Here is a 16,596-nt window from a genome sequence, read left to right as displayed (position 1 = left end):
TACAAGAATATAACTACTATAATACTGCTCCTATATACAAGAATATAACTACTATAATACTGCTCCTATATACAAGAATATAACTACTATAATACTGCTCCTATATACAAGAATATAACTACTATAATACTGCCCCTATATACAAGAGTATAACTACTATAATATTGCTCCTATATACAAGAATATAACTACTATAATACTGCTCCTATATACAAGAATATAACTGCTATAATACTGCTCCTATATACAAGAATATAACTACTATAATACTGCTCCTATATACAAGAATATAACTACTATAATACTGCCTCCTATATACAAGAATATAACTACTATAATACTGCTCCTATATACAAGAATATAACTGCTATAATACTGCTCCTATATACAAGAATATAACTACTATAATACTGCCTCCTATATACAAGAATATAACTACTATAATACTGCTCCTATATACAAGAATATAACTACTATAATACTGCTTCTATATACAAGAATATAACTACTATAATACTGCTCCTATATACAAGAATATAACTGCTATAATACTGCTCCTATATACAAGAATATAACTACTATAATACTGCCTCCTATATACAAGAATATAACTACTATAATACTGCTCCTATATACAAGAATATAACTACTATAATACTGCTCCTATATACAAGAATATAACTACTATAATACTGCTCCTATATACAAGAATATAACTACTATAATACTGCTCTCTATGTACTGTAAATAGATGCTCTTCCCACTGACTATAGGACCCCCGTCTATGAGCAGAGGATTCCCTTATAAGGTATGTGATGGGCTCTTTGGTGTCTGCTCTGGTAGTGCGGAGCGTCTCCTCGCTTTGTCTGGTGCGCCCCGTACAGAGCCGTGTGAGGTGCTCTGCCACTTCCTAATATAAATCATACGCTCTCCAGCATCCGCGCTGACTTCCCGCTGAGATTGTCAAACATTAGACGGTCATAAAAGGAAAAGAACAAGAGCACAAAACACTGGCGATAATTGTATTCTATGTCAGAAATATGTGAAATATTCTCCATCTAGGACCCTTCATCTCCGCCGTGCCCTCCGCGCCTTCTCGCTTCCCCCCCCAGGGGCCTCATAACCCGCACATATCTGGGATAATCTGAGGGGTGAAGTAAGAACATGACTAATCCACTTATTGGTTTTATTTCCTGACGAGATCTGAACGTAAGAGAATCAGACAGGCAGGGACGTGCACAGACATTTTGGGGGGCAGGGGCCCAAGTAGAAAAAAGGGCACATACTTATGTTAAAGGGGGTACTCCGGCGCTAAGACATCTTATCCCCTATCTAAAGGATAAGAGATAAGATGCCTGATTGCGAGGGGTCCCGCCGCTGGGGACCCCCATGATCTTGCATGCAGCACCCCGTTATAATCAGTCCCCGGAGCATGTTCACTCCGGGTCTGATGACTGATGATCACGGGGCCGGAGCATTGTGGCATCAAGGGCGCGCCCCTGTGTGATGTCGCGCTCCGCCCCCTCAATGCAAGCCCATGGGAGGGGGCGTGACGCCCCCTCCCATAGGCTTGCATTGAGGGGGCGGAGCATGATGTCACACGGGGGCAGGGCTGTGACGTCACAATGCTCCAGCCCCGTGATCGCCAGTCATCAGACCCAGAGCCAATGATGTCACGAGGGGGCGGGACCAAGGCATCAGGAGCCCCCGGCGCCGGCTCTTAGAGCTGGCGCCGGGGACTCCTGATGCCTTGGTCCCGCCCCCTCGTGACATGACTCTGGATATGACGCCCCCTCCCATAGGCTTGCATTGAGGGGGCGGAGTGTGACATCACACGGGGGCGGGGCCGTGACGTCACAATGCCCCAGCCCCGTGATCGTCAGTTATCAGACCCAGAGCCAATGATGTCACGAGGGGGCGGGACCAAGGCATCAGGAGCCTGATGCCTTGGTCCCGCCCCCTCGTGACATCACTCTGGGCATGACACCCCCTCCCATAGGCTTGCATTGAGGGGGCGGAGCGTGACGTCACACGGGGGCGGGGCCGTGACGTCACAATGCTCCAGCCACGTGATCGTCAGTCATCAGACCCAGAGCCAATGATGTCACGAGGGGGCGGGACCAAGGCATCAGGAGCCTGATGCCTTGGTCCCGCCCCCTCGTGACATCACTCTGGGCATGACGCCCCCTCCCATAGGCTTGCATTGAGGGGGGCGGAGCGCGACGTCACACAGGGGCGGGGCCGTGACGTCACAATGCTCCAGCCCCGTGATCGTCAGTCATCAGACCCAGAGCCAATGATGTCACGAGGGGGCGGGACCAAGGCATCAGGAGCCTGATGCCTTGGTCCCGCCCCCTCGTGACATCACTCTGGGCATGACACCCCCTCCCATAGGCTTGCATTGAGGGGGGCGGAGTGCGACGTCACACGGGGGAGGGGCCGTGACATCACAATGCTCCGGCCTCGTGATCGCCAGTCATCAGATCCTGTAGCGAACACGCTCCGGGGACTGATTGTAACGGGGTGCTGCGTGCAAAATCACGGGGTCCCCAGCGGCAGGACCCCCGTGATCAGTCATCTTATGCCCTATCCTTTGGATAGGGGATAAGATGTCTTAGCGCTGGAGTACCCCTTTAATATAACACAGTTCCTTAGATAAGGGACCTTCGACAGTCATGTCCGCTGAATGAGACCCCATCACTCCACGGAGGCCCCAATCGGTCAGGGCATCCTAGGGCAGGGGCATTAAAAGGGCAGGGGCTCAAGCCCCCTTTTGAGTCTATGTGTGCACGTCCCTGCAGACAGGTCCTACATAACTGTCAGATTGGGGGGGAGGGGTGCTAGGGGTTGTCCTAGGCCAGCAGGGACCATGCATGGACATCAGAGATCCTACCTGTTGTTGACTTTGCTCCTCCAGGTTGAGTTTGACCTCCAGAGACTGACGGGCTTCTAGGAAAGCTTTCCTGTGCTTCCGATCCGCCATGTAGTAGGACATGATACCGACAGTGATGGTACACAGGTAGATGGCTATATTGGACAAGACCTATAGAGAAAGAAACGGCAGATCAATGTATGACCAAGATCTGCTCAACAGTGAAGAACATCTCCATCTATGATCATTACTTTACATGACATATTCCCCACTTTCCCCTCGCTGATTTGTCTAAAAGGGCCTTAAAGGGCCATTCCAACCTTCTAATTCTGCCTCCCAACACCCCCCCCCCCCTATCTTTTTGCGCCCTTCCAAGGTGGTCAGGAAGCCGAAAGCAGCAGAAGCAGGTGTGATAGCCTGGGGGAGTTGGGTGTAGGCAGTGTAGCTGTGCGGTTACTAAAGGGTGCTTTCTATTCGTGACGCCAGGGTGTGGGCTTCTCTGTTATGCTTGTCCCTTCCCAAGAGCGATAGGGAGGTATAGAATAATTGAATGTCCACAACCGGAGAGTTTGCTGAAAACAGTTGGAACTTTTACTGAAGATTTTATGCAAGCTTCACAACAGCAACAGTCTCTACAAATGCAAATTCTCTTGGAGATTGACAAAGGTTGGGACCTCAAGCAATTTAGAGTCCTTAGACTGATATGTGCTGTTCCACTGGATTTAGGGAAATTACTTGGGGGTCCCCAGTGGCGGGACCATTGCGATCAGACATCTTATCCCCTATGGATTGGGGATAAGATGTCTAGGGGCGGAGTACCCCTTTAAGGCGGTCACACCAGCTCCTTCTCCCTCTCCCAGCATTGACCTTTGCAGAGTTCACAGAGCATGCTCAATACACTCTCCTATAGAAGTCTATAGGTTGTTTTCTGACTAAGCTTTACATACAGATTTTCACAGGTGAAGGCTGTCGGTGTGGTGTCCCAGTACCAGTGTCCCAGCTGCAATCTATAGGAAGCCGGGTGGCTGTGAGAAGCGTTTTTTTGCAAACTAGATAAATGTGTACGGGGTAGCTGTAAAACTGCTTTTGTGCACTTCCCTGTAAGGGTTAAAATGTACATTATTGTATCAGATGAATGATGCCTTGGTCACATGATGCTTTCTAAGCCAATGCCAATCCAGCCTCCTCTCCCTGGAGAACCTAAAGCTGTTAGTCTGGCCCTGGCCAGCAAAGTGTGGCATACCGATAACTAGGCTACAGTGTCCTTTCTAGGTGGAATAATCAAGTTCCAGTTCATACAGTGCTTCAAGTAGTCATCGCCAAGAAGAATTTTTTTTTTGTCTTAGTCAGAGGAAAATAACAAGGCTGAACAAGGACCCCTCTGCAATATACTAATCTCTTCAGTGTTACAGCCGGCTATCACATCATTGAATGGTCTCCTGTGTACAGAGACGGCTCTATCATTAGGCAAGTTAGGCGGCCGCCTAAGGCCTCACAAGGTCTAGAGCCGCCTCTGCCTGTGTACATCCACCTGGGTATTGTGCCACCACCAGAGTTTGTGAATACAGAAAAAATAAGTAGTTCACCACTGTGACCCGACCTGTGTAGATCCTCGTCAGGATAGAACATTTACATCTACATTAGTCACCACATTTTATATTATATTTATATTCAGTAAAGGGACAGTGACCAAATATTTCATCAATTCTACCCTGTGATAAAGAGACTGTATTGTATTCTATTTTAGTGTGAAAGTTGGTTCACGAAATCCAGACATCTCATTCCTGCACTTTGCAGATAGAAAAAAATATTTAGTTAGGTAATAAAGGAACATCAGGTTAAAGGGGTACTCCGGTGAAAAACTATTTATTTTTAAATCAACTGACCCCAGAAAGTTAAACAGATTTGGAAATGACTTCTATTTAAAAATCTTAATCCTTCCAGTACTTATCAGCTGTTGTATGCTCCACAGGAAGTTCTTTTCTTTTTATATTTCTTTCCAGTCTGACCACAGTGCTCTCTGCTGACATCTCTGTCCATGTCAGGAATTGTCCAGATGCAGGAGAGGTTTGCTATGGGGATTTGCTCCTACTCTTGACAGTTTCTAAAATGGACAGTCGTGTCAGCGGAGAGCACTGTGGTCAGACAGAAAATAAATTTAAAGGGGTACTCCGCTGGGATTTTTTTTTTTTTTAATCAACTGGTGCCAGAAAGTTAAACAGATTTGTAAATTACTTCTATTAAAAAAAATCTTAATCCTTCCAGTACTTATTAGCTGCTGAATACTACAGAGGAAATTATTTTCTTTTTGGAACACAGAGCTCTCTGCTGACATCACGACCACAGTGCTCTCTGCTGACATCTCTGTCCATTTTAGGAACTGTCCAGAGCAGCATATGTTTGCTATGGGGATTTTCTCCTGCTCTGGACAGTTCCCCAAAATGGACAGAGATGTCAGCAGAGAGAACTGTGCTCGTGATGTCAGCAGAGAGCAAAAAGAAAAGAATTTCCTCTGTAGTATTCAGCAGCTAATAAGTACTGGAAGGATTAAGATTTTTTTTTTAATAGAAGTAATTTACAAATCTGTATTGAGTAAGGTTAGGCTATCTGGCTGAAATGCATCTCTTTTATCCTGTTCTTGTTGGTACTTGAATAAAAGTTTTTCTACTGCACGAGGTCTGCGCTGGATCCGTTTCTTCCTATTCATTTACAAATATGTTTAACTTTCTGGCATCAGCTGATTTAAAAAAAAATGATATCAATAAATAAGTTTTCCACCGGAGTACCCCTTTAAAAACAAAATAACTTCCTGTGGAGCATACAGCAGCTGATAAGTCCTGGAAGGGTCAAGATTTTTTAATAGAAGTAATTTTACAAATCTGTTTAACTTTCTGGCACCAGTTGATTTTAAAAACGTTTTCCACCGGAGTACCCCTTTAACCCTCTTTGTTAGGGAAGTACGGGGCTTCGTTTTCCTTCACGTACCCTGTAGATCCGCACTTATGGCTGGCAGCTGACTGTGCAAATGTGTGTAAATACAGTCCTGTCTCTTTAAGACGTATCCTGTATAATGTGTATGGAAAGTGCCTGAACACAGAGCCGGCCACGCGGGGCCCCGGCCGGACATCTCTAATCTGATATGTGGGGCCTACACCGATCAGCCATTACAGGGGAAAGGGAAAATATGGGTTATCTGGTGACAACGATGTCTATCTGGGGTGGGATATAGATCAGGAAGCAAGAGATCAGTCAGTTCTTGAATTTAAAGGGGTACTCCACTGCCACAGCGTTCGGAAATTAGGTGCGGGCTGCGCGGGGGTGTCGTGACGTCACGGCCTTGCCCTCGTCACACCACACCCTCTCAATGTAAGTCTATGAGAGGGGGCGTGGCGTCCGCCACGCCCCCTCTCATAGACTTGCATTGAGGGGGGTGTGGCATGACAGTGATTTCATGACCCCCGCACCCAAACGCTGGAGGGCAATGGAGCACCCCCCTTTTAAAGGGGTATTCCAGTTAAAAACTATTTTTTTCATATCAACTGCCTCCAGAAAGTTAAACAGATTTGTAAATTACTTCTATTTAAAAAAAATGAATAATATTAATCCTTCCAGTACTTATAAGCTGCTGGAGTTGAGTTGTTCTTTTCTTTCCTACCACAGTGCTCTCTGCTGACATCTCTGTCTGTCTCAGGAACTGTACAGAGTAGAAGCAAATCCCCATAGAAAACCTGGACAGTTCCTGAGACAGACAGAGGTGTCAGCAGAGAGCACTGTGGTCAGACAGAAAGGAACAACTCAACTTCAGCAGATGATAAGATCACCGGAGTACTCCTTTAACTTCACCACCTTGCCATGTGACTTGGCATCTGAAGGACTTCTACTCCTAGCTGAGTAGTTGCAACTGCCCCCCCCATGCACTACATAGACACACACCAGTGTTTCCCAACCAGTGTGCCTCCAGCTGTTGCAAAACTACAACTCCCAGCATGCCCGGACAGCCTTCGGCTGTCCGGGCATGCTGGGAGTTGTAGTCTTGCAACAGCTGGAGGCACCCTGGTTGGGAAACACTGCTCTTTGGCTGTCCAGGAATGCTTGGAGTTGTAGTTTTGCAACAGCTGGAGGCACCCTGGTTGGGAAACACTGCCCTACAACTGTCCAGTAACGCTGGGAGTTGTAGTTTTGCAACAGTTGGAGGGACCCTGGTTGGGGAAACATTGGCCGTTGGCTGTCCGGGCATCCTGGGAGTTGTAGTTTTGCAACAGCTGGAGGCACCCTGGTTGGGAAACACTGCTCTTTGGCTGTCCAGGAATGCTTGGAGTTGTAGTTTTGCAACAGCTGGAGGCACCCTGGTTGGGAAACACTGCCCTACAACTGTCCAGTAACGCTGGGAGTTGTAGTTTTGCAACAGTTGGAGGGACCCTGGTTGGGGAAACATTGGCCGTTGGCTGTCCGGGCATCCTGGGAGTTGTAGTTTTGCAACAGCTGGAGGCACCCTGGTTGGGAAACACTGACCCACACTATGACACTGCTCTGCAGCACATTGTACTGTATACATAGACCTCAGGTATACAGTTGCCCCTACATCTGCCTCCTGTCCTGTATTAGGCCGGATTCCTGGCATTCCTATGAGATTTTGTTTTGTACGTCGGGATTAGGCAGGATCCGTATTGTGTATACAGGATGGAATTACTTCGGCCGACAATCTACCTATTACTTTCCTAATGCGCCGAAACCACGATCTGCTCTGTAAATCTGCATGTACCGATTCATAGGAGATGTGGGGGGGGGTACGTTCACACGCGCTGATTTTTTAGCGGGTTTTCCGCTGCGTATTTGAAAGCGGGCGGGCTCTTCTCGGCTGTCCGCAGCAGATTTTCCGCGGCAGAATGTACACTGCGGAAAATCCGCAGCAAGCCCCATTAAAGTCAGTAGGGACTGTGGCGGATTTTCCGCAGCGTAAATTCCGCCACGGAAAATCTGCTGCGGACAGCCGAGAAGAGCCCGCCCACTTTTAAATACGGAGCAGAAAACCTGCTAGAAAATCCGCGCGTGTGAACGTACCCAGACGAGCAGATTTTCCCTGCGTATTTCGCTGCAGATCCGCCGCTGAAGGACCGCTGTATGCTGCCTTTACATGTGTCTGCTCGGAGCGGCAATACGCCGCTACGAGCAGACACACTGCGATGTGCGAGTCGCAGAGCGCATGCGCAGTATACGCGCACATCGCGGCAGCTCTCGGCCTAGCTCATAGAGCAGGGGGAGCGGCCGTGATGTCTGCGTGTACACCGCGCATGCGCGGCGACTCGCACATCGCTTCAGTGTGTCTGCGCGTAGCGGCGTATTTCCGCTCCGAGCAGGCACATGTAAAGGCAGCATACAGAGGTCCTTCAGCGGCGGATCCGCAGCGTAAAATACATTGTAAATCCACTTGTCTGAACGTACCCTTAGGGTACGTTCACACGCGCGGATTTTTTAGCGAGTTTTCCGCTGCGTATTTGAAAGTGGGCGGGCTCTTCTCGGCTGTCCGCAGCCGATTTTCCACGGCGGAGTCTACACTGCGGAAAATCCGCCGCAAGCCCCATTGAAGTCAGTAGGGACTGTGGCGGATTTTCCGCAGCGTAAATTCCGCCACGGAAAATGTGTTGCGGACAGCCGAGAAGAGCCCGCCCACTTTCAAATATGCAGCGGAAAAAACTCGCTAAAAAAACCGCCCGTGTGAACGTACCCTTAGGGTACGTTCACACATACAGGATCCTGCGCAGATTTGAAGTGCAGGATTTGTAACTGCAGATTAGAAGCTGCGCTTCAGATTAGAAGCTGCCGCAGAAAATCCTGCGCAGAAAATCTGCGAACGTGTGCACCTACCCTTATGGGGAGTTTTGCTAAAAATGGTCCTATCATGTTATGAATTTTACAACATTTTTGTATCACTTTATCACAGCAGAGCAGAAACTAGGAGGCTGGAGAAAGAGTTAGGCTCGGTTTACACTTGTTTTTTTTTGTTGCAGTTTTTCTGAAATTTTTTTTTTTTTTTTAAGGCCACAAAAAAAAAAAAAAAAAAAAAACAACAAAAAAATAAATAAAATCAAGTTATATTTTACGCTTTACATTACAGGGAACAAAAAGGCTAAAACAAAAAAAGCTAGGGCAGGAATGCCGTCTGGCTTATTGCGATGGAGTCAGTCACGGTAGAGTATTTGAGCGAATTTTTTTTGATTTTTTTTTTTTTTTTTTTGCGCACAAATAATAAATTAAACACATCTGCAAACCCTGCCTCCTGCATGAGCATAGCAAGAAAATTGATACAGCCAGCCGCAGTGTACGCAGGGCCACCTGTCCAAGGGACTGCGCAGTACAATATGGCGGTGTATTCAGACTGTGTGCGTTTCCGTTTTTCTCCATGTTCATTGCTTTCTGTTTGCTGTCAGTGAATAGAATCCTTCTTGTTTAATCCTGAGCTGTGCTAGTCCTAATGAGCTTGTTACCCTATATCTTCCGCAGCTATAATACGTTACGTGCTGTAATCGCACCACTAGTAATCCCCTGTAAGCTATACGCAGGGACCGCGCCAATCTCTAACTTGTCCTGGACGACGGGCTGTTACCTGCACTGACACAGCCGTGGGGAAAAGGATGTAGGTCAAGATGGGCTTCCAGCCTCTAAAGCAGTGTTTCCCAACCAGGGTGCCTCCAGCTGTTGCAAGACTACAACTCCCAGCATGCCCGGACAGCCGTTGGCTGTCCGGGCATGCAGGGAGTTGTAGTCTTGCAACAGCTGGAAGCACCCTGGTTGGGAAACACTGGTCTAAAGGTAAAGCTAGTAGGTTTCGATAAATAGCGCTAGCATAAAACTGCATAGATAATACTGCCATACAGTGATACAGGGCAAAATAAGACCACCATACACAGTGCTAAATAATGGAACCATATAAGGCTCACATAAGACTGCCGTGTGTGACCTATATAATACTGCTATATAGTGCTAAATAAAGCCACCATACACAGTGCTAAATTATAGTCTCATATAAGGCTCACATAACACTGCTGTGTATGACCAACATAAATTCTGCCATACAGTGATACAGGACAAAATAAAGCCAGTATACACAGTGTTAAATAATAGTACCAAATAAGTCTTACATAAGACTGCCGTGTGTGACCTATATAATACTGCTATATAGTGCTAAATAAAGCCACCATACACAGTGCTAAATTATAGTCTCATATAAGGCTCACATAACACTGCCATGTGTGACCTATATAATACTGCTATATAGTGCTAAATAAAGCCACCATACACAGTGCTAAATAATGGAACCATATAAGGCTCACATAAGACTGCCGTGTATGACCTATAAAATACTGTTATATAGTGCTAAATAAAGCCACCATACACAGTGCTAAATTATAGTCTCATATAAGGCTCACATAACACTGCTGTGTATGACCTATATAATACTGCTTTATAGTGCTAAATAAAGCCACCATACACAGTGCTAAATTATAGTCTCATATAAGGCTCACATAACACTGCTGTGTATGGCCAACATAAATTCTGCCATACAGTGATACAGGACAAAATAAAGCCAGTATACACAGTGTTAAATAATAGTACCAAATAAGTCTTACATAAGACTGCCGTGTATGACCTAAATAATACTGCTATATAGTGCTTAATAAAGCCACCATACACAGTGCTAAATAATAGTGTCATATAAGGCTCACATAACACAACCTACATAATACTGTCATACTGTATGAAGGAACTGTGTGATGTCATCATGTCTGTATGGAGGAACTGTGTGATGTCATCATGTCTGTATGGAGGAACTGTGTGATGTCATCATGTCTGTATGGAGGAACTGTGTGATGTCATCATGTCCATATGGATGAACTGTGTGATGTCATCATGTCCATATGGAGGAACTGTGCGATGTCATCATGTCCATATGGAGGAACTGTGTGATGTCATCATGTCTATATGGAGGAACTGTGTGATGTCATCATGTCTATATGGAGGAACTGTGTGATGTCATCATGTCCATATGGAGGAACTGTGTGATGTCATCATGTCCATATGGAGGAACTGTGTGATGTCATCATGTCTATATGGAGGAACTGTGTGTTGTCATCATGTCTATATGGAGGAACTGTGTGATGTCATCATGTCCATATGGAGGAACTGTGTGATGTCATCATGTCCATATGGAGGAACTGTGCGATGTCATCATGTCTATATGGAGGAACTGTGTGATGTCATCATGTCTATATGGAGGAACTGTGTGATGTCATCATGTCTATATGGAGGAACTGTGTGATGTCATCATGTCCATATGGAGGAACTGTGTGATGTCATCATGTCCATATGGAGGAACTGTGTGATGTCATCATGTCTATATGGAGGAACTGTGTGATGTCATCATGTCTATATGGAGGAACTGTGTGATGTCATCATGTCCATATAGAGGAACTGTGTGATGTCATCATGTCTATATGGAGGAACTGTGTGTGATGTCATCATGTCTATATGGAGGAACTGTGTGATGTCATTATGTCTATATGGAGGAACTGTGTGATGTCATCATGTCTATATGGAGGAACTGTGTGATGTCATCATGTCTATATGGAGGAACTGTGTGATGTCATTATGTCTATATGGAGGAACTGTGTGATGTCATCATGTCTATATGGAGGAACTGTGTGATGTCATCATGTCCATATGGGGGAACTGTGTGATGTCATCATGTCCATATGGAGGAACTGTGTGATGTCATCATGTCCATATGGAGGAACTGTGTGATGTCATCATGTCTATATGGAGGAACTGTGTGATGTCATCATGTCCATATGGAAAAACTGTGAGATGTCATCATGTCCATATGGAGGAACTGTGTGATGTCATCATGTCCATATGAAGGAACTGTGTGATGTCATCATGTCTATATGGAGGAACTGTGTGATGTCATCATGTCCATATGAAGGAACTGTGTGATATCATCATGTCTATATGGAGGAACTGTGTGATGTCATCATGTCCATATGAAGGAACTGTGTGATGTCATCATGTCCATATGGAGGAACTGTGTGATGTCATCATGTCCATATGAAGGAACTGTGTGATGTCATCATGTCCATATGAAGGAACTGTGTGATGTCATCATGTCCATATGGAGGGACTGTGTGATGTCATCATGTCCATATGGAGGAACTGTGTGATGTCATCATGTCTATATGGAGAAACTGTGTGATGTCATCATGTCCATATGAAGGAACTGTGTGATGTCATCATGTCCATATGGAGAACTGTGTGATGTCATCATGTCTATATGGAGGAACTGTGTGATGTCAGTCAGTGGCAAAAGCCACATAGTTCCTAAGTAATATATATATTGGGGGAGATTTATTAAAACCTGTCCAGAGGATTAGTTGACCAGTTGCCCATAGCAACCAATCAGATTGCTGTTTTCGTTTTCACACAGGCCTCGGTTTGGTTGCTATGGGCAACTGGTCAACTTTTTCTCTGCCCAAAGTGATAAATGTCCCCCATATTGCCTACCAAAGTGTAATCACATACTGCTGCCATACTATGCTGATATAATACCGCCATATCGCCCCTGAACACCTTCCCGCTCTTTTTGTCGCTCTCTTCCCCTGCCTTACACTGTGGAGATGAATGCTCAGCCATAAATGAATCATTTCACTTCAGAAAACATTAGTGAGGTTAATCCTGTTTTCCCGGCTCAGACTTAAAATAGTAAGCGCCTGGTTTTCCATAAAATGTTGAGAGAAGCGAGGGGCACACAGACGGCATTTTGGCGACCCTGACGGCATTTTTATATTAAAAATAGATGCAATGGGCGGTATTTATCCAACCAATCCTCCAACTCCCGGAATGTTGCACCATAACCTATACCAGTGTTTCCCAACCAGAGTGCCTCCAGCTGTTGCAAAGCTACAACTCCCAGCATGCCCGGACAGCCAACGGCTGTCCGGGCATTCTGGGAGTTGTAGTTTTGCAACAGCTGGAGGCGCTCCTGGTTGGGAAACACTGACCTATACTATATACTACTATATAGTCCAACATGCTGGGAGTTGTAGTTTTGCAACAGCTGGAGGCACCCCTGGTTGGGAAACACTGACCTTTACTATATACTACTATATAGTCCAACATGCTGGCAGTTGTAGTTTTGCAACAGCTGGAGGCACCCCTTGGTTGGGAAACACTGACTATACTATATACTACTATATAGTCCAACATGCTGGGAGTTGTAGTTTTGCAACAGCTGGAGGCACCCCTGGTTGGGAAACACTGACCTATATTATATACCACTATATAGTCCAACATGCGGGGAGTTGTAGTTTTGCCACAGCTGGAGGCACCCCTGGTTGGGAAACACTGACTTATACTATAAACTACTATATAGTCCAACATGCTGGGAGTTGTAGTTTTGCAACAGCTGGAGGCACCCCTGGTTGGGAAACACTGACCTATACTATATACTACTATATAGTCCAACATGCTGGGAGTTGTAGTTTTGCAGCAGCTGGAGGCACCCCTGGTTGGGAAACACTGACTTATACTTTATACTACTATATAGTCGTCCATGCTGGGAGTCGTAGTTTTGCAACAGCTGGAGGCACCCCTGGTCGGAAAACACTGACCTATACTATATACTACTATATAGTCCAACATGCTGGGAGTTGTAGTTTTGCAACAGCTGGAGGCACCCCTGGTTGGGAAACACTGACCTATACTATATACTACTATATAGTCCAACATGCTGGGAGTTGTAGTTTTGCAGCAGCTGGAGGCACCCCTGGTTGGGAAACACTGACTTATACTACTATATAGTCGTCCATGCTTGGAGTTGTAGTTTTCGTTTGGGGCAGCAGATGAGCCACAGGCTGTATCAGGGCATGCTGGGAGTTGTAGTTAGTAACTAACTGCAACTCCCAAATTTAATAAAAAAAAGCGATTAAAAAGTCACATCAAAACAAAAATGGTACCGTTAAAAACTACAGATCGGGGCGCAAAAAATGAGCCTAATTCATCCCCGTATAAGGAGAAATAAATTAGTTGTAAGGGTCAATCACTTCCCCTGCATATGTGTATCCTGTGATGTCACGCATATATAATTAATTACGCAAATTAGCATGGCCGGTATTTTTTATTTATTTTTTTGCAAGAAAGGTGGCGACCCTACTCTTCATTAAGAAATCCCTAAAATTATGTATTTCTGGGAAAAGCTGGGTGGTGACCAAACTGACCGCTACTGCAGGCTCCTCCTCTGAGGACCCATATGCCATTCAGAGCATTGAAAAGATGGGTTGACAAGCTCTTTTTTCAGATGACCTAAGACTGAGTTATTGGTCTTTTGTCTTGTTTTGACATTGGCGTACAAGGAGTTTTAAAGACTGACACCCTGCCCGACATAATCTAGAAGTTCACAGGGGACTTTGTGATAGGGAAACTCTAGTGAACACTAGATTCCCTGATGACAACCACATTAAAGGGGTACTACGGTGGATTTTTTTTATTTCAAATTAACTGGTGCCAAAAAGTTAAACAGATTTGTAAATTACTTCTATTTAAAAATCTTAATCCTTCCAGTACTTATCAGCTGCTGTATGCTCCACAGGAAGTTATTTTCTCTTTGAATTTCTTTCCAGTCTGATCACAGTGCTCTCTGCTGACATCTCTGTCCATGTCAGGAACTGTACCAGAGCAGGAGAGGTTTGCTATGGGGACAGTTCCTGACATGGACAGAGGTGTCAGCAGAGAGTACTGTGGCCAGACAGAAAGGAAATTTAAAAAGAAAAGAACTTCCTGTGGGGCATATGTGGTAGCTTGGGGGTGTAGGGTGAACAGGGGTGATGCTCCGTAGTGTTGCAGCGTCTAGCATTAACCCATTATTGTTGTGGTGCCAGGGTGCGGGTTCCTCTATATGTATAGATCCTACCGCCACCCGTCCCAGGAACGATAGGAAGGATTGTCCACAGCCGGAATTGTAATAAACTTGAAATAACTTTACTGCAGATTTTATGCAGGATGCAATTAACAACAGTCTTTACAAGAGGACCGGTATTTAGGCTCCTCACAGGTTGGCCTGGACTTTGTAGGAAATAAGCTTTGATTCCTTTCTATACGCTGTCCTACTGGATTTAGGGGTGGGTTTAGGTCCAGCAGTCACGTAGGATTAGCAGGATGGAGTTGGATTAAACTCACGGTTTAGTAAGGTGCGGAATTGGTAGGATTCAGGCCTAGATTGTCTTGCAGAATTGTACGGAGTTGTGCTTTCTCTAGAGATGATCAGGAATCAAGAGAGCGATCAACAGCGCCCTTATATCTAAAGGGGCAGGATCAAAGCTTATTGGTTCCCCAAACCTGTCAGTCCTAGTACAAAGGATTCTGGTTACATCACATGCCCTCATCACATGACCCAAAAGGTCCTTAACCCCTTAAGGACCAGGCCCATTTTGGCCTTAAAGGGGTACTCCGGTGAAAACATTTTTTCTTTTAAACCAACTGGTGCCAGAAAGTTAACCAGATTTGTAAATTACTTCTATTAAAAAATCTTAATCCTTCCAGTACTTATCAGCTGCTGAATACTACAGAGGAAATTATTTTCTTTTTGGAATTCTCTCTGATGACATCACGAGCACAGTCCTCTTTGCTGACGTCATTATAATAATAATAATAACAACTCTTTATTTATTGTTGTCCTTAGTGGGATTTGAACCCAAGTCCCCAGCTCTGCAAGGAGGCAGCAGTGCTAACCACTGAGCCACCATGCTGCCCTTAGCACACATCTGCTATGCATGGTTGCTAAAATGGACAGAGATGTCAGCAGAGAGCACTGTGCTCGTGATGTCATCAGTGCTCCAAAAAGAAAGGTATTTCCTCTGTAGCATTCAGCAGCTAATAAGTACTGGAAGGATTAAGATTTTTTAATAGAAGTAATTTACAAATATGTTTAACTTTCTGGCACCAGTTGATTTAAAAGAAAAAAGGTTTTCACCGGAGTACCCCTATAAGGACCAGACCAATTTTATTTTTGCATTTTTGTTTTTTCCTCCTCGCCTTCTAAAAATCATAACTCTCTTATATTTTCATCTACAGACCCATATAAGGGCTTGTTTTTTGCGTCACCAATTGTACTTTGTAATGACATCACTTATTTTACCATAAAATGTACGGCGCAACCAAACAAATATTATTTATGTGGGAAAATTGAAAAGAAAACCGCAATTTAGAAAAGTTTGGAAGGTTTTGTTTTCACGCCGTACACTTTCTGGTAAAAATGACATGTTATCTTTATTCTGTGGGTCAATACAATTAAAATGATCCCCATGATTATATAATTTTCTATAATTGTACGGCTTAAAAAAAATCTCAAACCATTTTAACAAAATTAGTATGTTTGAAATTGCCCTATTTTGACTACCTATAACTTTCAAATTTTTCCGTATATGGGGCGATATGAGGGCTCATTTTTTGCGCCATGATCTGTAGTTTTTATCAGTATCACTTTTGCTTAGGTTTTACTTTTTATTAATTTTTTTTTTAATAAAATGTGACAAAAAAGCAGCAATTTTGGACTATTTTTTATTTTTTTACGTTTACGCCGTTCACCATACGGGATAATTAACAATATATTTTAATAGTTCAGACTTTTACGCACGCGGTGATACCAAATATGTGTATTAATAATTTTTTTACGCTTT

The 16,596-nt window shown here is 44.6% G+C and overlaps 1 protein-coding gene across 4 annotated transcripts in view; it reads right to left on the bottom strand.

The window, feature by feature from the left end:
- Window positions 1-16,596, bottom strand: part of ADCY3 (adenylate cyclase 3) — a 209,818-nt gene that overhangs the window by 125,981 nt on the left and 67,241 nt on the right. The window contains exons 1-2 of one of the 4 annotated variants that reach the window (XM_056563788.1): window positions 15,098-15,229; window positions 2,894-3,043 (exon numbers count right to left, since the gene is read on the bottom strand). In XM_056563788.1, the coding sequence (XP_056419763.1) occupies window positions 2,894-2,995 (102 nt within the window). In that variant the 5' untranslated portion in view covers window positions 2,996-3,043; window positions 15,098-15,229. Of the gene's footprint in view, window positions 1-2,893; window positions 3,044-10,610; window positions 10,629-12,281; window positions 12,302-15,097; window positions 15,230-16,596 lie in introns of those variants that run through there. The other 3 variants (XM_056563789.1, XM_056563790.1, XM_056563787.1) reach the window with 3 other exon arrangements.

The sequence above is a fragment of the Hyla sarda genome, chromosome 3 (genome assembly GCF_029499605.1).
Source record: "Hyla sarda isolate aHylSar1 chromosome 3, aHylSar1.hap1, whole genome shotgun sequence".
Lineage (NCBI taxonomy): Eukaryota > Metazoa > Chordata > Amphibia > Anura > Hylidae > Hyla > Hyla sarda.
The sequence above is the reverse complement of the archived record's forward strand: the minus strand, read 5'-3'. Positions and strand labels throughout refer to the sequence as shown.